Below are 23255 nucleotides of genomic sequence, written 5' to 3' on the forward strand. Positions count from 1 at the left end.
TAAAAATCCATATAGAAATTGTGACGCCTACAAATTGTCTACAAATAATTTTAGTCAATAAATATTTAATATGTATTAAACATTTATTTATTTTCCTTAGCTTTTCCAATTATATTGATTGTTAGATGTTTGTTTTTAAAATTTTATAATCATTCGTGCTATGCTCACAAGTCTTACGTTTTTTTATATATTTTTCTTTTAGTGGAGAGTGGTCTGCGCAAGTAATGTGCTTAGATGTCCAATCAAATGATAGGCTTTTTACAAATATTTAATGAGCAAACTCAAGGCTGTGTCCAGGGTAGGGGAGGAGCTTAGGAAGCTTATGTAATGTTCGTAAATGTCCCACCCAAAAAAGGTCTTGGAAAGGGCCCTGAATGCACTCTTCCTTTCAGTTCGGAAATTGAAAGATCTTGACTATGTAAGCTTTCATTGATAAGATTTATTCATAATACACTTACAACAACATACTATAATAGCTCCCCCTATGGCTTTTAGCCTGTAAATTAGGGAGAACATTTACGGATTACAGGCTCAGAGAAAAATAGTTACTTACTGTAAGTGAATTTTCTTTTCCCGCGAAGCCTAAAAGAATATCGAATCCATCCAAAACAGAGTCACGCGAATAATCAAACAGTTCGTGGTAACGAACTGTAAGTAAGTAGCGACTGGGCTCAATAATAACCGAAAATCTTAGAAAATGACATTTTAATATCAAAAGATATATCAAAGAATCAGCTTACTATGTTAGTTCCAAATATATAAAATTCATCAAGTTCAGTGGTACCCATGGAAAATTACGAGTCTGAGAAAATTTGGCCGATTTTTGAAGTAGGGGGAAACATCCCCTAAAATTAAAGGAATCGTAATGAAAATCACACCCAGATTCAGCGTACTAGAAAGCCATAGGGGAGAGGGGGGCGAAACCGTACGTTTTTGAGTTTTTGACCCCTATAAGATGTTCTTCTAAAGATATAAACTTTGTTTTTACATGAACAGAAAGCTTAAATATTCATCTTTCTTAAGATTTTTTTTCAATGACTTCCATCAAGTCGTTTCTCAGTGAGATCCTAAAACATATGACGTCTTAAAGTGTTCGAAGTCGCCCCTACCGTGGGGTGACTTCGGACACATGAGGGGCATTTTCGGACATCTATTAGTTAACGATTCAAACAGTGCATTCAGACAATATAAAAGTAGCAGCATTAACTGGAATATCAAAAGAACTTTAAAGGCATTTCACATTATTATTTTATTGCATAGCGAGACAAGTCACACCCTAATACAAGGCCTTTGACTGCCTGCTTGTCCTGTCCCTCTTGCAGCAAAAGGAGTAGGCAACTTCATCAAAATCAGTTTCATCGAAACAATGGGTTTCAGCACAATCGGGCAATTCTGGGAAGATGAACTTTTCACTTGATTTGTGGAGGTAGTTTATTTTAGCTAATCTGCCACTCACTTCTTCAATCTCACCAAGATAGTGTTGCAATCTTTGATGTTTGAAATTTGATGTTTGATGTTTTTGATGTTTTGATGTTCAAAAATTTGATGTTTATCAGAGTTTTTTTTTCGCCATAAGCCTCACAAGCACAAATTTCCTGGAGAAAATTCTTGGTCAGTCTGAAGTTCACTGACATTTCCAATGTGCAAAGACTCATCATCCGAATCGTCTATGAGCTGCATATCTTTGTCTGAACTGCTATCTTGAGCCTCCTCGTCAATGGGTAAAAGCTTGGAATTCTTGCAGTGACTCTGATTTCAAGGACTCATCTGGTTCACGTTTAGGAATCCATTTTTCAGTTTTCTTGTCAAGCTTTGCCTGAGCCTCTGCTTCAAGGGATTCCTTCTCTGAAGTATCTGTCAAAATACTAGTTTCCCCTTTCTTGTTCTTTTTGCGGGGAACCATTTGCATTCTTGCTTTTGGATATGGTCTTATGCTTTCAGGAACTATAGGCAGGTTTGATGCTGCCTTTGGTTGATCCACCAAGACAGAAGCAGAAGAATAAACTGAACCAGGGTGAGGATCCTCCTTAGTAGAATCTGTGGATTCTGTTCTTCTTGGTCAGGGTGGCTTGTCACTTCAGCTGGTAGGAAATTGGCTTCTGTGAAGACATTCGGATTCAAAGGCCAAATTCCTGCCTTTTCGAAACCAGCTGTGATGTTATGGGGGTTCAGCTTTTCTAGATTGGGCTGCTTGCACAACTTTGCTATTTCGTGCATTGAAATCCTCCGCCCTGGATTCATCTGCAACCAAGTGTCAAATGACTCCCTGATGGCATGTTTGAATGGTGCATAAATTGAAACATCAAGGGGCTGGATGAGATGAGAGCAATGGAGAGGAAAGGTCAGAAGATGAATGCCCCATATCTTTGCACAAGGAAACTACTTCAATTGAAATATGACTTTCATGATTGTCGAACAAGAGCAAAACAGGATTCTCTTTGCTAGGTTTAACTTCTTTCTGGAAGTGCTGCAATGAACAAACGAAATTTTCCGAGGTCATCCATCCACTGCGATGGGCTAAGCCAATGCATCCTGGTGGTCCATCTTGATACATTCTCTCAGGAGCCTTGACTCTTGGAAAAACAAACACTGATGGAATAGTCTGACCAGTTGCAGACACAAAGCACAGCATTGTGGTATTTTCCCCACTTTCTGCCGACACGGTCTGTGCCACCTGTTTTGCCCCCTTTTTAGCAATCACCTTTGGAGCCTGAAAAACTGGGGGTACTCCCGTTTCGTCGTAGTTCCAAATCCTACCAGGACGAAATTGGAACTTGCTATACAGTCCCTGAAGATTACAAAAGAAGGCACCAATTACAGCGGCATTGAAGCCGGCAGCACAAGCCAGGCTTGTATTTTCCGGTTTTATAAGGGGCAAAGTGGCATTACGCTTCATAGATACTTTAAACCAGTCAAATCCTGCTCCTTCATTCAGCTCCCAACTTGGTGGGAATTTGAGCTTCAGAGTTGTTACCCATTGGTAGGCTAACTTTCTCGTTGCATTTGGATTAAGTCCGTGTTTCAATATTGAGCAGTTTTCGAGGTATATAGCAAGTTCTCTCTCTTGTTTGGGAGTAAAAACGAACTTGGAACTCTCCTGATCACTATCATTATCATTGTTTGCACTTGGGCTACCCTTCTCAATATCTTGCATTATACTCTTGTTGGGTTTCACGGCATCCACAAGGGTTTACTTCTTCAAAGAAAATTCTTCCGCGGCTGATCAGAAAGATGAATTCTCATTTAAGACTTGTCTCACAGCACGCTTCAGTAATTCTGGATCGGGGGGGGGCACCCCCTTTTCGAATATAGGTGCAAAACATCTGTAAATCAAAATCTAAAATGTCAAGGACGGAGAGAGATATGTTCCAAAATTTTGTGAGCTGACTTTCTTTGAGAAAACATACTTCAAAAATAGTTCTTTGCCTGGGTGTCTGGATTGATGAATAATAGATTTTAGTTGTGGGATTCTCGCGCTGGGGTGACCTCCTCTGCTAACTCCTATCTTTTATGCTTTTATATGACGAGATGTTGTGTTTTTTCTATGCATTTGTACTGTCCCAGCCTTACGAGCTCTGCTCTCTGTTGGGTCATAATATTGTTTTTGTTTTTTGAAAGTTGAATTTAATAAATTCCTATTCCTAGTCTATAATAAAATTGAAATATTTGGTAATTTCCTAGCCCTTGCGACTTCCAATTCCAGACTATTAGATACTTCCATCAGCATGGGGCGAAACCGGACACCTCGAAATGTGTCCGGAGTCGCCCCCAAAAAACTGTCCGGAGTCACCCCTTATTGACACCATTTTTAAAATTTTACTTTTTTTTGGAAACCGCCAGACATTTCTTGATGAAAATTACGAGGAAAATACCGGAAACATACCTCTTATGATCCTTCTAACTTACAAACCTGTAGCTAAAATAACTTGGAAAATATTTGACGAGGACGATAGGTGTCAAAATTTCCAGGGAGTATATACAAACTTCTTCACCTCATATCTCAGTTGTCTTTGACATCAAATATTCAAAACTTCCGCCTGATGTGTGATACATGAATGGCATCTAGCAGCGATTTTCTGAATGAATTAGTTCAAAGACTTTGGACGAGAGGTCCAACGGACGGTTTCGCCCCCGTATGGTTTCGCCCCCCTCTCCCCTACTGTAGAAGTTTTAAGCTCCTATTTGCAAAATGTGAATTTTTTTTCCAGAAGATCCTGGATGCGTATATATTATTATTATTATTATTAATTTATTATCCGTCAAAAAAGGTACAATAGATGAAGTAGTCACTAAGTAAAAAAAAAGTAAAATGTAAATAACAGATTAAGAAAATGAAGAGAAAAAAGGACACAAACACATATTGAAAATTCAGATGTATGACAAAATAACTCTTCATTTCATACATTACATTAATACAAAAAACTATTGCGAACAAATTGATAACCTAGGATAACGAAATTATCCCTGAAGACTGGATAGAGATTTCTTAATACTAATATTTGAGTCTGCAAGCTTATACAGATGGATCATTTTGCGATTTTTACGATTCCAACGTTTAAATACTTATTTTACACTCAATGTGTGATATCAGCAAACGACGTGTGTGGCCGACACACACGTCGATACTTCCATACTTGGAAGGCCCAAGTATGTAATAAATGAAAAAAACAAGTTTTTTATTGCTTTAAAAAGTAATATAATGAAAAAGAACCAAACTTAATCGTAAAGAGCGGGACATTTAGGAGGGGACATCCCCTTTCATAAGCAGAATAATTTCGGCTCGATTTAAGTTTTAATGTCACTCCTTACTTTCAGTTAAAAAACTTGTCTTTTTATTTAATGTCTGAACATTTTGAATTAATGCGGTTTTTGATTTTAGCTACCCAACATTAATAATTAAAACGAAATTTACATATTAATTTTACTTTTTTGGCTAAATGGCCTTCTCAAAGTTTTGATTCAACAGTTTCGAGAAAAAGGGGAGGGGGAGCGAGCCTAGTTGCCCTCCAATTTTTTGGCTTACTTAGAAAGGCCACTAGAACTTATTTTATTTACGAACGTTTTTTATTGGTAATAAGTATATATAACTTACAAATTAACTTACATAAGGAACTTATATATTCTTATATTTTTATTACGTATATAATAGGATTTGCCCCCCCCCCCCTCAATATTTTGCACTTTACACTAAAGCTCAAATTTTGTTCCAATTCCTTAAGAATGACCCCTGAACCACAAAAGCCGTTTAATTAGGATAAATAGCTCATTTTTTTACAAAAAAATGGATGACATACACTTTGATCAGCTTATCAAGAGCTATCGATTGCCGTTAAAAAAAAATTATCTGTCTTAGTTCAAAAGTTGATTTTTTTTTTGTCGTGAGCCAACATTTTAACGTCACCACTTAGAAAGGAGCAAAGGATAAGCTCCAATTTCTTTAGCAATGACAGAACTTTTAAGGTTAAGAGATATCATATTTAAGATAAGAGTCATAGAATATATTTGATGTGATCAAAATCCTTGACTTATAAATTTCAAATTTTTAGATATGGCTCGGAATTCAGAGAAAGCAATGACAGCGTTGGCAAGATGGCGTGCAGCAGAAATGGGGACCCTAAAAGCCAAAGATAGACGACCTTACCTTGCAACAGAGTGTGATGATTTACAGGAAGCAGAAAAATGGAGGATGCAAATTATAAGAGAAATTTCTAAAAAAGTATCACAAATTCAAAATGCTGGCTTAGGCGAATTCAGGATCAGAGATTTGAATGATGAAATTAATAAATTACTTCGTGAAAAAGGGCATTGGGAGGTTAGGATATCAGAGCTTGGTGGTCCAAACTATCAGAAACTTGGTCCAAAGATGCTTGATGAAGAAGGGAAAGAAGTGCCTGGAAATAGAGGATACAAGTACTTTGGAGCTGCAAAAGATCTGCCTGGTGTACGTGAGTTATTTGAACAAGAACCACCCCCACCTCCCAGAAAAACACGAGCAGAGCTTATGAAAGATGTTGATGCTGACTACTATGGGTACAGAGATGATGATGATGGCGTTTTAGTACAATTAGAAAGGGAGGAAGAAAAGAAGGCAATACTTGAAGTAGTCCAAGAATGGAAGAAAGGAAAACAGGGAGACATTGCTGATAATTTGGAACCGGAGGAAGAAATTGACTTTGAGGTTCTGCTATCAGATAAACCTTTATACACAGCCCATGTCGACGTTCCATCACAGGAGGATATCAAAGAAGCTCTGCTACAGAAAAGGAAGAACTTCTGTCTAAATACGTCGGTGATGCGGAAGGATTACGACAACAGTAATTTTTGACTATATATGTATTTTTGTAGGTGTAATTTTGTATTTAAATATTGGTTAAAAAAAAAAAATAAAAAAAAAAAAATCGGATCTATTTAGCGTATAGCCGTGTTGTAGTTTAGAAGCGTTAGTTGGATCGGCGGATTTTGGCCCATCTATATAATGCAATGGCACTACCCCATTATCTGTATTTAAGTCCCTTTTGGAGGATATTCCAAAAGGAAGATAAGAAAGAATTGCGGTCTACATATTATAAATATGCAAAGTACCTCTTACGGCTTCCACCATGGACAAGTAACCGTATTGTGACAAGTCGGTATGGGATTATCGACCCTAATGAAGTAATAATAGCCCAGATCGCCAGATATAACTCTAATATTGTTACTCATCCTTGGGCAATTATTTTGAGGCAATAGGTTTTTGTTTTTTGTAGTTAGATATCCATTTGTTCTTAATTGTGTTGCGGAGCAACACTACTGCTTTCGTAGTTTTTTTGTGTTGCGGAGCAACACTACTGCTTTCGTAGTTTTTTTTTTTTTTTTTTTCACCGTGATCAGCGACCTGTAGCTCCGAAGTGGTAAGAGTTAAAAATTTGAGATTTTTCAGAGGGAAGGGAAACGTGAAACAGAGTAAAAAAGTTCCAGAGATGTTCCTAAAATTTCTAACAGTTTTCCATAAAAAAAAATAAAACCGTTTTTTTCTTAGAAACTCTGCGTTCGATGTTTGGCGTCAAGTTAAGACGACCCTAGCTTCGGAAATAAACTTGTTAGAAATACAGTTATGCTGAACTCATGTAGAACTTTCATTTGTCTCTTCGAGAACCGGAGCACAAAATTCCGTAGCTCTTACAGATTTCCCGGAAATAATTCCGGAAAAGTCCATCTCGTTCCGATTTTTTTTGGAATTTTCTCAAATTTTCGATTTTGATGTTTCTTATATTTTTATCGAGTAGTGCTATGAAAAGTATGCAAGAAGAAGTGAAGTGTTCTATATACCAAGTTGCTTCGTTCTCTAAGAAATAATTTCCGAAGTTTCGACGTTCTAGAGGTAACTTCTGTTCTGGACCAGCTAGAATTTTTTTTCCAACGCGGTTCGACAGGTCTCGATCTCCTAACAACTGAAGCTTACAATAGTTTCTCCGAAATAAAATTCCTTCTTTGGGTTTTTCTATTTGGAAGTTTTGTCATGCCCTCGGGGCAATTTAAATTTTTTGGTGAATTTGGTTTGTTTTATATTTTCCTAGCTTAGACCATCAAAACTTAAGCAGAAAACTATAAGACGTTATTTCCGTATCTCTTTCAGATTTCCCGGAAATAATTCCCGAAATGTGCGTCTCGAAACATAATACTTCGAATTGGCGTCAAGTTAAGACGGCCCTAGTTTCGGAAGTAAACGTTTTAGAGATAAAATAATTATGAACTCATATAGAACTTTTATTGATCTTTTCGAGAACTAAAGCATGAAATTCCGTAGCTCTTACAGATTTCCCGGATATAATTCCGGAGAAGTCCATCTCGTTCCGATTTTTTGGAATTTTCTTAAATTTTCGATTTTGATGTCTATTTTATTTTTATCGAGTAGTTCTATGAAAGTTATGCAAGAAGAAGTGAAGTCTTCTTTATACCAAGTTGCTTCGTTCTCTTAGAAATAATTTCCGAAGTTTCGACGTTCTAGAGGTAACTTCGGCTCTGGGCCAGCTAGAATTTTTTTTTCTCGTTTATTTGTGGACCAGATGAACATTTTACCAAACTCAGTTTAGTAGGAGCTCGAAATAAAACCATATCAAAGATGCGTCAAGACAACAATCGAAGCCCCATTAGGAAAATGTCCTCTGAAGGACATAATGGAGACTGTTGCTCCGCAACTGTGTCCCGTAGGGCACAGTTGCACGTGTTGCTCCGCAACTGTGCCCTAAGGAATAGGGCACAGTGCTGCAACACTTCCCGTTGCACAGGCAACGGAGGTCTAATTTTTCTTGTGTTTGTGTATTCTTTTGTAGTGTGTTTTTTGCTTTTTTATCTTATACTCCATCTGTTTCTTTTGATGGGAAATAAATATATACATACATACATTAATACATCTGATAACATTTCTCTACCTCAATCCCAAGTAAAAAAAAAAAAACAAATGATAAACCCAGCCGAAATCACGGCAGCACTTTCGGACCCGTGGGAAAATGCTGCTTTTTTGCTTCTGTAATTTTTTTATTTATCACTCAAAGAAGATATATTGGCTGTGGGGCCGGGTAACTGCTGCATATATTCAACACTTATAGATTTTAGTCCATCTTCAATTTGAAAGTGGTGCCTGCCTGCTTACCTGCTAGAACGGACCTTTCCAATCGAAAGCAGGAACAAGGTTTGATGAACCGAAAGCTTGGCTGAACAACTTCAGATATTCCTCTCTGACAAAGGCTATATAACTCCACTTCACTTCGCACACCATAGGCTCTGGCTCGTGGACAAGCAAAAACCATCCTTTTTGGCCCCAGGCAAGAGTTCTGCGGAGCTTTCCAAAATGTAATGTCATATTCATCAATCCAGCCTGAGGTCAAAACTTTCCTTAAAAACTGCACAAGTTACACCCTTACCAGTTTCCAGGAATGAGCTGAGATCGATGGCATAGATGTTGTTTCTTCTTTTTCATTTAAATCACCCTACACTAACTTTGCTTTTGAATGTTTTTGCTTTTCAACCTATCCATGAAAGGCTGTTATAAATGTAAAGCTTAATACATTTTCTAAACTTGCACAAAAGGCTCAGGGTTGTCTTTTTTTGTGACAGGGTTGTCTTTTCTTTTTTGTCTTGTCTCAAAATCATAGATATTCTGTTATATTCTAAAATATAAGAAAGCGAAGTGTACTACCAAAGAGTATTCAATACTTTCTAATAAATTTTCAGGCATCCCTTCCATTGGCTAACATATCCCAATAAAGACCCAGATATTTTTTTTCTGATGACCTTGAAACTTATATCCTAAAGTTGTTGGCCAAGGGGACCTCAGTGTAAAAAAAAAGTATAATAGTTATTGGTGTAACTGAAAATTGGTCCCACAAGGCATAGCAGCCACCAAGTCCCAGTAGGGAAAATCTAATGAAAAGTGGAACTGGGCTATAAGATGCATTATTAAAAATTATACTGGCTGATGACGAGTAAATATACAAGCTATTCAAGGATTAACCACACTTCCATTGCTATAATTAATTTTTATGTGTAAATAGTGTTAATGGTCTCAAAACCAAGAACATCTTTACAAATGTCACTTTTCTTGTTCTAAATATAAAAAAGTGAAGTGAACTACCTAAGAGTATTCAACACTCTAATAAGTTTAATTAACTTCACAAACTAAGCTAGACGTTTCAAAGCACCCAATGTTTCTTTTTGTAATTGATGGCCACAAAGTAATAAATATAAATATAATGCTATAATAAAGTTTTTGCCTTCAATATTCAACCTTTTATTACTCTTTGATATATCTCTGATATATTATCAAGCTTTGAAAAAAAATCTTTCCATAGACAAAATAATTACTAGAATACGCAGATAATTCTGAACTAACTTTTTCATGCACAGATTCGAAAAAAAAAGCAGTAGAAATACTAAAATTAATAATAAAAGTGGAAATATTTCGGGATCACAACTTGAAACCTTAACAATGGGAGAACAAACACTATGCAAAAAGACAAAACAAAATCCAAATAAAATATACTTTTAAGTGTGAGTTTGCTCATTGATACGCCTGTTTTATATTTTCTAATCGTTTTACTTTATTTGTTATTATGTAGGTTTTGTCTAAACATGAGATTCATTTAATTGTTTTTTCTCCCTTGGGAATTGTTAGCTAGGTTAGGATTTGTGTGTTCTCTTTGTTTCCTCATGTTTTGTTCAAGTTAGGCTTTATAATCCCTCAATAAATACTTCCAGATCTGAAGCCAAACACATTCAGACTTTGTTTTGTTGTGTTTGCATCAATTTCATTTTCTTCTATTTTATTTCTCAAATACATTCAGACATTGTTTTGTTGTGTTTGCATCAATTTTATTTCTCACTATTTAGATTTTATATCTTTGGCTACATTAATTGCCTCGTCTAACTTTTATCTACTTCAAATTTCATTTTCGCTCTTTACTTCAATCAAAATAAAAAAGAAATTAGACCTTTACCAAAAAATATCTTACTTAGCTAAAATTATATCCTAGAAATGCTAATTTTATGACAGGTGAAAGACTATATATGCCCTTAATATTAATTTATCATTTTCGATAAATTATTATTTTTTCCTTCTATTTTTTTGCATTTTCAGTAAGCACTTGTATTTTAGATTTCTACAAGTATTGTGATTTATATTAGGTATTTGTGAGTTATCGTGATTAGGTATTGTGATATTTACTCTGATATATTCAATTCATTGCCATGTTTCTTCATGCTTCCTGTAAGTTGCTTTAAATAGTAATTTAAAAATTTTACTTATTTTATTCGTTCTTCTGGACTAACCACTAATTTTTTTTTTATTTTCTATAATTTTCTCAATTTGGCTTTACGAAATTTTTATTCGTTTGTAGATTTGTTAAGCAAATTTCAGCTTAACTTCATCCAACCAATCTTCCCCCCAACCCTTTCGTGATATAGCTTTAGGCTATATGCCAAAGTTTACTGTGTTAATTTTCAAATTGGCACAGTTAAAGATAAATAAGTACAAATAATAATGTAAACAAACGAGATGAGGAAGCTTCTATTGTCCAAACTAGGACAATATCCAGGCATAAGTTGGAGAAGAGGCCAGGATGCAGTTAAACTGAAATCAAATCTGGAAATCAAACAAATAAAAAATTTAAACAAATAGAATAAAAAATTTGTAAATTTACTGTTCAGTTCAGAAGAGAGGATAAATTGCAGTCTTATTTCAAGAAACAGAAAATAATAACTGTAAGTGAAGGAAGTTTTAACAACAATTTTCCCCGAAATTGAAAAGGTTGTAAAAAGAGGTATTTTGTTCTGAGGTTGTTTATACCTCTCAGTGCCCAAAACGCTGACTACCACACCGCCACTGACCACCGCCAAAACGCCGTCACAGTATTTTGTCCACCTCCACTCACTCGGGGCTTAGGACCTTTTAACTGTAACTTGACTTCACATCAATCTTCTCAGATTCTTAATTCAGATTGCTCAGATCAGTAATTCATTTGCTAGAGTTTTTTGTGTTTCAAGGTTTTTATTTTCTTTCTGTTTCAGGTAATTTGAGCCGCGCCTCTCATCTATTAATTGCTTGTATCACGTGATTAGAGTTATAGATACCGCTACTTAAACACAATCACTGGATATAGCAGTATAGATGGCTTGGAACTTAAATCAGGAACCTTTTCATAGATGCATAGAAACAGATTTGAAATGCTACAAATTATAATAAAATCAACCTTAGTGTTTGCTACACAAGAACAAGAATCAGTTCCAACTACTTTTTGTAGATATTTTTGAAATTATATCTGTTGTAAGTTTGTTTGAGTCTTCTCTAAAAGTAGAGCCAATCATTTGCAAGACTACAAATCACACACTTTAATCTTATCTCCAAAAAAACAGTACAATACACCCTCCCTTCTCCCAGGAACACCTACAAACTGAAATTTTTTGGGTCTTAGATTTGCAATTTCTCATATTAGAAGTAGTACAGTCCCACAGTTCTGAAAGTACATATTCACGCCTTAGGCAACATAGTAATTCTAACCAAAATAATCATGTTTAAATAAATACTCGGGAAGTCAAGCTCTCTTGAAAGCCAATCAAATCCTGACTGCTTATACAAGGGCTTACAACTTTAATCTGTTCAAAGTTTCACCTTTTCTCCCTCAGTTTCACCCTTTAACCCTCTTTGATCATTTCTAATTGTACTTTCTGGACCAATTTTTCAATCAATTTTTGTGTTCCAGAGCATGAAACATATATGCCCTGAGTATTTTCATGATTATTTTTCCATGAATCAGGAGTACCATAATTATGATACAAGAAATTCACAACTTTTAAGCCATGAACAAAGAAAAACAGTTCGATCATCATATGTGGTTCGTAATCTGGGGCCTTCTGTTTGGAATAGTTTGCCGGCTAGCATCAGCGAGTCTGTCACTTTATATGGGTTTAAAAATAAATTGAAAATATTTTATTTAAGTAATAGGTTTTGAAGGGCAGAAGGTTTTTGATGTCTTTTTTTTGCAGTTTATTGATGAGGGGTGGGGGCTGAATACCGGTAAATGATATTTAATATGATTATTTTGTTCATGTGCATGTGTTGTTATTTTCATATATAAGATAGGCTAGGTGATTAATCATGAGATGTTATGTTTAGATATTTATTGATAAGATGTAAATCATAATAGGAAATTGCAGCACAAGTCCTTAGGACTTTCTTTTTGCTGCAATAATTTATTAGTGTTGTCATTTTTGTATCTATGTTTGTATTGTGGATAAAATAAAACTTATCTACCTACCTACCTTTCTGGACCCACTCGTAGCGGCCGATCACTTCAATTACCCCTAGAGTGAAAGTTGGAAAGCTAGCTCTTAAGCCCCCCCCCCACCTGAAATTTAGGGACTTCGTAAATCTCGTCAAAACCAACATAATTCAAGCATCCCTGGAAACAGATTAGTTGTCTTTAGTATACCTTTACCCTTATGGTGCTATATGGTTCATTTCCACTGTCTTGGCAGATCGACTCCAACGTTAGCCCAAAGTTGCCATTGATTTTGTTACTTTGCTATGTTACAAATTTTGCAACAAAGACACCGACTTTGTTACAAATTGTATTAATGAAATTTATCTATGTCTGCTTAAGCGTTAAGACACTATAGCTTATTTCAGTTGAAAGATGGTCGAGAACATTGCAGAAAAAAGCCCTTAAATATTAATATTACCAACTATGAAAAAAAAATAATGCAAAAACTGCGTTAAATCTACCCCCCCCCCCAATAAAAGGTTAAGGAGCACCGTACACACTTTATAAAAAGAATTTATAGAACTGTGTAAAGTTCTAGTGCGTCTCTTCAACTCAAAGATAAGGCTTGTACAAAAAAAAAGGAAAAAAAAAGGAAATATGATCGTTAATATTTCTTATATTAAAATTTTTTATATACCTTTAACTTTGTTCAAACACTACAATTATGTATATCACAGCGCAGAAATTTAAAAGAATCACATTTGCGAGTCAACATAAAACTCGAATTAAAAATGAACATAAATAAAAGATGTGCCAAATAGTACGACACTAAATTATACCAATCATCAATAGTGCTCTTTAATGAAGTTTTGTCAGCCCGTTCGTAGACGCGTCGTGAGTTAGCACCGGGTTGTTGTCTTGCAATTCTGGCTCGACTGCTTTCGCTAGCTGCTTCCCCAACTCCACCCTATAAAAAAACTTTAATATCGGGTATTTAGGTAGAACAAAGCACAAGCAAAACAAACATGCTATAAATTGTTATGAAACGCAAAATGAGGATAATATAAAACGGGATACCATTAACAATGTTAAATAAACAGAAAAAAAATAATAATAAATAAATTCATATCTTTGTCACAGCTCTAATATCAGTTTCATGAATTCGTAACTTCAAACCTTAACAAAAATCGTTCGTCAATTATGTTCAATATGTTCAATAAATTATGTTCATTTTTACACAGTTCAGTCGTTCTTTTTATTATGGATTGTTAAAAAAAAGAACAGGACACACAATTCAAAAAGAATATGGTAAAATAAAAAAAAGGAAAAATTAAATAAGCCATAAAATAATGTCATACAAATCTAGCGAGAATTCATCCAATGGCTAAGTCGAGGCGAGAATATTTTCCTTAATAAACATTGACATAATATTCCATGTTATGTAGTCATGAGTTTTCCTTGTGTTTCACTATAATTATCAATTAACTGCACCAAATATGTAACTGAAACCAATTCTTCGTTACATTTGTTAATGTAATGTCAAATTTTTAAAGATTTTGACTGATTGAACATTTTCCTTAATAAACCTTAACATTTAAATTCTTTGTTATGTAATCAAGAAGTTTCCTTGTGTTTCACTATAATTATCAATTAATTGCACCAAATATGTAACTGGAAGCAATTATTTGTTGCATTTGTTAATGCAACGTCCAATTTTTAAAGATTTTGACTGATTGAAGTTGGTGTACCCTATGAACGTTTTAGAACTCAAGGACCAAAATTAAACTTAAAAAAATCCAAATAATTTAAACAACAAAATATATCTTGTAATGAACATCAGACATTGCTTGGTAATCAAAGCGATGATATAAATAATAAATATATTTGAAAGACATACAAATTAAAAGACATATAAATAAAAGGCAATGATATACATACTAGAATCAATTATATAAATACATCAAACCAAAAATTCTCAATAAGGTTTAATGAGAATTCGCTAATGAGCCCCTTGCCTTTGGAAGAGTAAGCCGACGTTGAGGCTCAGAAAAAGATGTTTGAGGTATCGAATGCTCTTAAGTAAAACAATGATATAAATGGAGAAAAAAAGTTTGTTCCAATTAGGTCTACAAGCTTGAAGTCAATTAGCCAAGATTTTCCTTAGTCAACCCTAGGACTAATATGTGCAAACTTAATTCTGATCTAAAGTTACTATTAATAACAAAGAATACTGACTAATTATCGAAACAAATATTTCAGCTACTCCCGTTGGATTGTAGAGTGATAATATCAGTCATCCATTTTTTTTTTTAAATTTCCTACTTTTCTTCTATAAGTTGCCAGATGTTACACTGTCAGTGGCGCTAGTAGTTTTGAATCTCATCTTCACATGTCAAACTGCCGGTGGCCCAACTCTTACGAGTTTCTTATTCTCTTTAACTCGCCCTTTGAGGATAATATCATAATGTGCATTTACTTGACTCTAAGTAAGATCAGCACCATCTGTTCAGAGGCGCCATTTGGACCAAATCTTGGGGTGGGCATAAACTCCATCTTGGGCCCCCCGACTGACTTCGTCTCGCGTAATCATCTTGGAAACGGGCATTTGACAAAACTCGAGAATTTTATTATGTAGCTTACCTACTTTCAAAATTTACAATAATTAATAGCAAATAGCGTAATTACCCCAAGGGTCGTCAAGTAATTATGCTCTTTGGTTAATAGGTGTGCAGTAATTTCAAATCAATGGGACAGAATGGATTATGTTGGACATAATGGATTATTATGGCCGGCAAAGGGCCTTTTGTGGTGGAAGCTTGGGCCCCCTGGAAAATCTGGGGTGGGCATTTGCCCACCCCTGCCCCCCCCCCCCAAATGGCGCCTATGCATCTGTTGTAAACTATAAGGGGTTGTAAACATAGGACATCACTTGATAATGATCACATTAAGCCTCTGATTTTCCTTTTAAATCAATCTATTGATTCTTAGAATTTTTTTAGAGCTCATACCATATGAACTACTGGCTCTTAACTCTTCTTGCCTCGTCACAAGTGCCATATGAGCTCTTAGCTCTTGCTGTTGCTAGGAGCCTGAAACTTCTACTGTAGGGTTCTCTGATACCTGAATCTGATGGTGTGATTTTTTTTAAGACTCTATGACTTTTAAGGGGTATATCCCCCTATTTTCTAAAATAAGGCGAATTTTCTCAGGCTCGTAACTATTGATGAGTAACTCTAAACTTAATAAAACTTATATATTTAAAACCAGCATTAAAATGGAATTCTTTTGACGTAAGTATTGTTATAGAAATTCCGTTTTTTAGAGTTTTGGTTACTATTGAGCCGGGTCGTTCCTTACTACAGCTCGTTACCACGAACTGTTTGAAAATCATAATATGTCATTTACCTGACTTTAAGTTAAATCAGCACCATCTGTTGTAAACTATAAGAGGTTGTAAAACAGGAAATCACTTGATAATGATTCTAAAAATTTACATGATGCCTTGTTATTAAGCAAGTCAAAGGTTTATTTTCGTCTAGGGGGGTAACAAAGACGTTGCATTGATTTTCGAATTGATTGATTTGCTTGAGTTTGGTACTTAAACAAACGTATTTATCACATTGGATGCTCGGGCAAGCGATATTCTATAGGTCGGTTGTAGTTTCGCTGTTATCTCTCTTTGTGAAATAAAAAAAAAAAAAATTCGATGAATTTTTCAATCAATCATCTCAGTTACATTTTTCAATCTCAATTCAACCAATCAAAGCATTCTATCCAATTTATTATGAGCTGATATCTTTGCAAGACTAAGCGACGACCAGAACATATAACTACTGAAAAGGTCACTATAAACAAAATGAAGGATAGTTGCTACAACTACTACTAACGACTCGCCGCAGCACCAAGCCACCTGAAGCCCAAAAAACTACGCACGCTCCTTCTCTATCCCAATATATTCAAAGCCTCCCTCTTTACACCCTCCCAGGAAGTTCCTATTTCCCTTAAATCTTTCTTTATGACATCCTCCTACTCCAACCGCAGAGGATCTGCTTTCCGTTTAGTTACAGTGTAGTTATAGGATTATTTTGCTTTCCTGTTACTTACAACACAGAAAAACAGAATTTACTGAAAAACTATCGTAGCTTGAAAAATTTTTCACTCATATGTTTCACATTTTTATAGCCTATATTTATTCTCATAGTTCCAAATCATTCTGTATTAATTCTTGAAATTCTAGGTTAATTAATTTTCATTGCTCTTTTCATAAAGAAAGAAATAAACCGTACAAATCATACATATGTTGCACGCTTGTTATCAATAAATCATATTTTTAGGGTTTTCGGCTTTACCGTTTTTTAGTCAATGCTAAAATTACATTTTAGCTCTATTCTCATGGTTCCAAAATTCTTTCGCATAGATTGTCACGTTTTTAACTTATGTGTCCATGTGTAAAAAATGCACACATATAAAAAAAGACAATGGGCTTTATATACAGAAACAGTTTTGAATTAAATAAAAACTATTATTCCCAAAGAAAAATAGAAAAGACGAGAACTTACCCCCAATGATCAAAGGAATTGATATCCCATAAAACTCCTTCTACAAATATTTTATGCTCGCACATCGCTAAAAAGAAAAAAAAATTATTTAGCTGTAGAGTCCTTCCATTACCTATAATAACTAACGCTGCTCAATAAGTCACGAGTATTTTATGGCTCACTCGAATGAACCTTCTTGGAATAATCTAGCACTACGAACTACGGGTGGAATGAGAGTTGCGTTGACCTCGAGTCAGTGTCGGTTTCAATTTTCTTTATTGCGTTTAGTGCTTTTCGCAGCTTGTACTGCTTATCTTTTCTTAATCAGGTTGTCCTACATCAGTGTTGGGCTCGCCAGGAGCCACCCCCCCCCCTCCCACGTGAAGAATTATCCCAGGTAAATTCCCGCTTTTCCACTTGTTAAGTTTTTTTTTCAGTTATGTGGTTTTATCTATTTTGTAGGTTATTTGGAGTTAACGGGTAAGAAACTTGGGAATTAAGTAAAAAAACAAGAGCTAAGAGCTCATATGGCACTTGTGACGAGGCGAGAAGAGCTAAGAGCCAAGAGATCATATGGTATGAGCTCTAACAAAATTCTATGAATCAATAGATTGATTTAAAAAGGAAAATAAGAGGCTTAATGCCGGTCAAGATTTAAAATAAGAGCTCTGAGTCACAAAGTCCTTCTAAATATCAAAATTCATTAAGATCCGATCACCCACTCGTAAGTTATAAATACCTAATTTTTTCTAATTTTTCCTCTCCCTTTTGCCCCCCAGATGGTGGAATCTGGGAAAACGGACTTTATCAAGTCAAATTGTGCAGCTCCCTGACACGCCTACAAATTTTCATCGCTCTAGCACGTCCAGAAGCACCGAACTCGCCAAATCACTGAACCCCTCCCCCCAACTCCCCCAAAGAGAGCGAATCCAGTACGATTCTGTCAATCACGTATCAAGGACATTTGTTTATTCTATCCACCAAGCTTCATCCCGATTCCTACACTCCAAGTGTTTTTCCAAGATTTCCCCCTCCAAATCCCCACTATGTCAAAAGATCTGGTCGGGATTTGAAATAAGAGCTCTGATACATGAATTCCTTCTAAAAATCAAACTTCAATACGATCCGATCATCTATTCGTAAGATATAAATACTCCAATTTTTATGTTTTCCAAGAATTCCGGTTCCCCCCTCCAACTCCCCAGAATGTCACAGGATCTGGTCGGAATTTAAAATTAGAACTTTAAAGCATAAGATCCTTCTAAATATCAAATTTCATTAAGATTTGGTCACCCTTTCGTAAGATACAAATACTTCAATTTTCAAAATTACCCCCCCCTCCCCATTTCCACCAAAGAGAGCAGATCCGGTCCAGTTATGTCAGTCACGTATCTTAGACAGGTTTCTATTCTTCCCATCCAGTTTCATCCTGATCTCACCGCTTTAAGTATTTTCTAAGATTTCCGGTCCCCACAACTGCCCCCCCCCCAATTACGCTTGATCCGGTTGAGATTTAAAATAAGATATCGGAGTTACGAGGTCCTTCTAAATATGAAGTTTCATGAAGATCCGATCACTCCTTCGTAAGTTAAAAATACGTCATTTTTCTTATTTTTCAGAATTACCCCCCCCCCACCCGCAATTGAGCGGATCCGTTTCAATTATGTAAATCACGTATGCAAGACTTCTGCTTATTTTTCCAGAAAAGTTTCATCCCAATCCCTCCAATCTAAGCGTTTCCCATCATTTTAGGTTTCCCCACCCCAAGCTTCCCCCAATGTCACCAGATCCGGTCAGGATTTAAAATAAGAGCTTTGAGACACGATATCCTTCTAAAAATCAAATTTCATGGAGATCCAATCACCCGTTCGTAAGTTAAAAATACCTCATTTTTTCTAATTTTTCAGAATTAACCCCCCCCCCCCCAACTACCCCAAAGAGAGCGGATCCGTTCTGGTTATGTCAATCATGTATCTAGGACTCGTGTTTTTTTCCACCAAGTTTCATCCCGATCCCTCCACTCTAAGTGTTTTCCAATTTTTAGGTTTCTCCCTCCCAACTCCCCCCCCCCAATGTCACCAGATCCGGTCAGGTTTAAAAAAAGAGCTCTGAGCCACGATATCCTTCTAAATATCAAATTTCATTGAGATCCGATCACCCGTTCGTAAATTAAAAATACTTCATTTTTTTTTATTTTTCAGAAATACCCCCCCCCCAACTACCCAAAAGAGAGCGGATCCGTTCCGTTTATGTCAATCATCTATCTAGGACTTGTGTTTATTTTTCCCACCATGTTTCATCCCGATCCCTCCACTCTAAGTGTTTTCAAAGTTTTAGGTTTCCCCCTTCCAACTCCCCGCCCCCATCACCAGATCCGGTCGGGATTTAAAATAAGAGCTCTAAGACACGATATCCTTCTAAACATCAAATTTCATTGAGATCCGATCACCCGTTCGTAAGTTGAAAATACCTCATTTTTCTAATTTTTAAGAATTACTCTCCCCCCCCCAACTACTCCAAAGAGAGCAAATCAGTTCCGATTATGTCAATCATGTATCTGGGACTTGCGCTTATTTTTACCATCAAGTTTTATCCCGATCCCTCCACTCTAAGTGTTTTCCAAGATTTTAGGTTTCCCCCCTCCAACTTCCCCCAATGTCATCAGACCCAGTCGGGATTTAAAATAAGAGCTCTGAGACACAATATCATTCCAAACATCAAATTTCATTAAGATCCAATCACCCGCTCATAAGTTAAAAATACTTCATTTTTTCTATTTTTTCCGAATTAACCGGCCCCCACTCCCCCCCCCCAGATGGTCAAATCGGAAAACGACTATTTCTAATTTAATCTAGTCCGGTCCCTGATACGCTTGCCAAATTCCATCGTCCTAGCTTACCTGGAAGTGCCTAAAGTAGCAAAACCGGGACTTTAGGTTTTCCCCCTCCAACTCCCCCCAATGTCATCAGATCCGGTCGGGATTTAAAATAAGAGCTCTGAGGCACAATATCATTCCAAACATCAAATTTCATTAAGATCCAATCACCCGCTGATAAGTTAAAAATACTTCATTTTTTCTATTGTTTGCGAATTAACCGGGCCCCCACTCCCCCCCAGATGGTTAAATCAAGAAAACGACTATTTCTAATTTAATCTGGTCTGGTCCCTGATACGCTTGCCAAATTTCATCGTCCTAGCTTACCTGGAAGTGCCTAAAGTAGCAAAACCGGGACCGACAGACAGACCGACAGATTTGGCGACTGCTATATGTCACTTGGTTAATACCGAGTGCCATAAAAAGAATACAGTAATTTTAACCCTTCAGTCTTATTTAGGCCACCCCGAAGAAACTTTCTAGTCGACGGACTTTTTCAGTCGACGGACTTTTTCCGTCGCCATATGCGTGAAGTGGGAAAAAATATATATGTTAAAACACTTTTAAATGTGACTTTACTCATTGACTCGCCTGTTTTATATTTTCTAATTGTTTTTGCTTTGTTTGTTTTTATGTAGGTTTCGCCTAAGCATGAGATCAATTTCATTGTTTTTTTCTCTTTTAGCAATTGTTAGTTAAGTTAGAATTAGTGTGCTCCCTTTGTTTCCTCATGTTTTATCCAAGCTAGGCTCTTTAACCCCTCGATAAAGGCTTCCAGATTGGAAGACGAAACATTTGGACTTATATCATTATTTTTTTTGCATCGAGTAGTCTTTCATTTTTTACTATGTTAAAAATTTTATACTGATTATTTAAACATACGTAATCAATCTAGCATCTTTAGCTACATGAATTGTTTCATCAAACTTTTATGAATTTTAGGCTCCATATTCACTCTATACTTATATTAGAAACGCAAAAAAATGATATATTTACCAAAAACTGATCTTACTTAACCTAAAATTTACTGATTTTATGACGGGTAAAACACTATTTAGAGCTTTTAAAATTACTTTTATTATTTTCGATATGTTACTTATTTTCTCCTCCTAATCATGTTTTGTTGCGTTTTCAGTAAAGAGCTTTTTTTAGACTTAAATTTCTATTTTGTTTCCTCTCTTTTTAACCCCTAAATAAAGGATTCCAGATCTGAAGCCAAACACATTTGGACTTTGTTTTGTTATTTTTCGCATCACTTTTATTGTCTTCTATTTTATTTCTCACTATTTCAATTTTATATCTTTGGCTACATTAATTGTTTCATTCAATTTTTATCTATTTCAGGTTTCATATTCGCTCTTTACTTTAATCAAAAACGCAAAAAAAAATACTAAACCTTTACCATAAATATCTTACTTAGCTAAAATTGTATACTAAAATTTACTGATTTTATGACAGTTGAAAGACTATATAGGCCCATAATATGAATTAATATGAATATGAATAATTTTATTCATATTAATATGAATCATTTTCAATAAATTACTTATTTTCTCCTCCCAATTTTTGTTGCGTTTTCAGCAAGCACTTGTTTTTTAGATTTCTACAAGTATTGTGAATTATATTAGGTATTTTTGAGTTATTGTGAATAGGTATTGTGATATTTATTGTGATATATTCAATCTATTGCCATGTTTCTTCACACTTCCTGTGAGTTGCTTTTGATTGTAATTTTAAGATTCGACGTATAAATATTCCTTCTTCTGGACTAACCACTATTTTTTTAGATTTTTAACATTTTATCAATTTGGATTTACAAAATTTTTATTCGATTGTAAATTTTTGAAGTAAATTTCAGCTTAACTTCATCCAATCCCCCCCCCTTTCCCCCAACCCTTTCTTTGGATATAGCTTTAGGCTATATGCTAAAGTTTGCTGTGTTTTTTTTTTCAAATTGGCACAGTTTAAGATAAATAAGCACACACAATAATGTAAACCAACGAGATGAGTAAGCTTCTATTGTCCTAGGACTATATCCAGGCATAAGTGGGAGAAGAGGCTAGGATGAAGTTAAACTGAAATCAACTCTCAAAATCAAACAAATAGAAATTTTAAACAAATAGAAGTAAAAAAAAAAATTTAATTTACGTTTCAGTTCAGAAGAGAGGATAAATTACAGTCTTTTTCAAGAAATAGAAAATAATAACTGTAAGTGAAACAAGTTTTAGCAACAATTTTCCCCTAAATTGAAAAGGTCGCAAAAGAGGTATTTTGCCCCGAAGTTGTTTATACCTCTCAGTGCCCAAAAAGCCCACTACCACACCGCCGTCAAAGGTTTTTTCTTTGTCCGTCTCATCTCGCTCGGGCCTTTGGACCCTTTAACTGTAACCTGACTTCACATCAATCTGTTCAGATCAGTAATTCAGACTGCTCAGATCAATAATTCATTTGCTAGAGTTTTTCGGGTTTCAAGGTTTTTATTTCCTTTTTGTTTCAGGTAATTTGAGCCGCACCCCACTCATGATCTATTAATTGCTTGTATCACGTGATTAGAGTTATAGATGTCGCTATTTAAACACAATCACTGGATATAGCAGTATAGATAGCTTGGAACTTAAATCAGGAACCTTTTCATAGATGGATAGAAACAGATTTGAAATGCTACAAATTAAAATCAACCTTAGTGTTTGCTTCACAAGAACAAGAATCAGTTCCGTCTACTTTTTGTAGACATTTTTGAAAATAAATCTGTTGTAAGTTTGTTTGAGTCTTCTCTAAAAGTAGAGCCATTCATTAGCAAGACTACAAATCACACAGTTTAATTTTATATCCAAACTACAGTACAATCCACCCTCCCCTCTCCCAGGAACATTTACGAACTAAAATTATTTGGGTCTTAGACTTGCAGTTTCTCATATTAGAAGTAGTACAGTCTCACAGTTCTGAAAGTATATATCACGCCTTAGGCAAGTTAGGGAATTCTAACCAAAATAGTTATGTTTAAAAAAATACCCGGGGCGTCAAGCTATCTTAGAAGCCAATCAAATCCTGACTGCATGAAGCATACAAGGGCTTACAACCCTACTCTGTTCAAAGTTTTACCCT

The 23255-nt window shown here is 35.5% G+C and overlaps 1 protein-coding gene and 1 long non-coding RNA gene across 6 annotated transcripts in view; one reads left to right on the forward strand and one right to left on the reverse strand.

Moving 5' to 3' along the window:
• The window catches only part of LOC136037760 (pre-mRNA-splicing factor ISY1 homolog), a 68507-nt gene extending 45595 nt beyond the window's left edge, over nucleotides 1-22912 (forward strand). For 3 of the 5 annotated variants that reach the window (XM_065720559.1, XM_065720561.1, XM_065720562.1), the window contains exons 2-4: nucleotides 5547-6314; nucleotides 11545-11800; nucleotides 22648-22912. In XM_065720559.1, the coding sequence (XP_065576631.1) occupies nucleotides 5549-6314; nucleotides 11545-11591 (813 nt within the window). In that variant the 5' untranslated portion in view covers nucleotides 5547-5548 and the 3' untranslated portion in view covers nucleotides 11592-11800; nucleotides 22648-22912. Of the gene's footprint in view, nucleotides 1-237; nucleotides 419-5483; nucleotides 6315-11544; nucleotides 11808-22647 lie in introns of those variants that run through there. The other 2 variants (XM_065720560.1, XM_065720558.1) reach the window with 2 other exon arrangements.
• Nucleotides 13325-23255, reverse strand: part of LOC136037766 (uncharacterized) — a 41318-nt gene continuing 31387 nt past the window's right edge. Inside the window, exons 3-4 of the long non-coding RNA XR_010620035.1 lie at nucleotides 17297-17363; nucleotides 13325-13704 (exon numbers count right to left, since the gene is read on the reverse strand). This is a non-coding gene — a long non-coding RNA (uncharacterized LOC136037766). The remainder of the gene's footprint in view (nucleotides 13705-17296; nucleotides 17364-23255) is intronic.

Source organism: Artemia franciscana, chromosome 17 (genome assembly GCF_032884065.1).
Source record: "Artemia franciscana chromosome 17, ASM3288406v1, whole genome shotgun sequence".
NCBI classification, from domain to species: Eukaryota; Metazoa; Arthropoda; class Branchiopoda; order Anostraca; family Artemiidae; genus Artemia; species Artemia franciscana.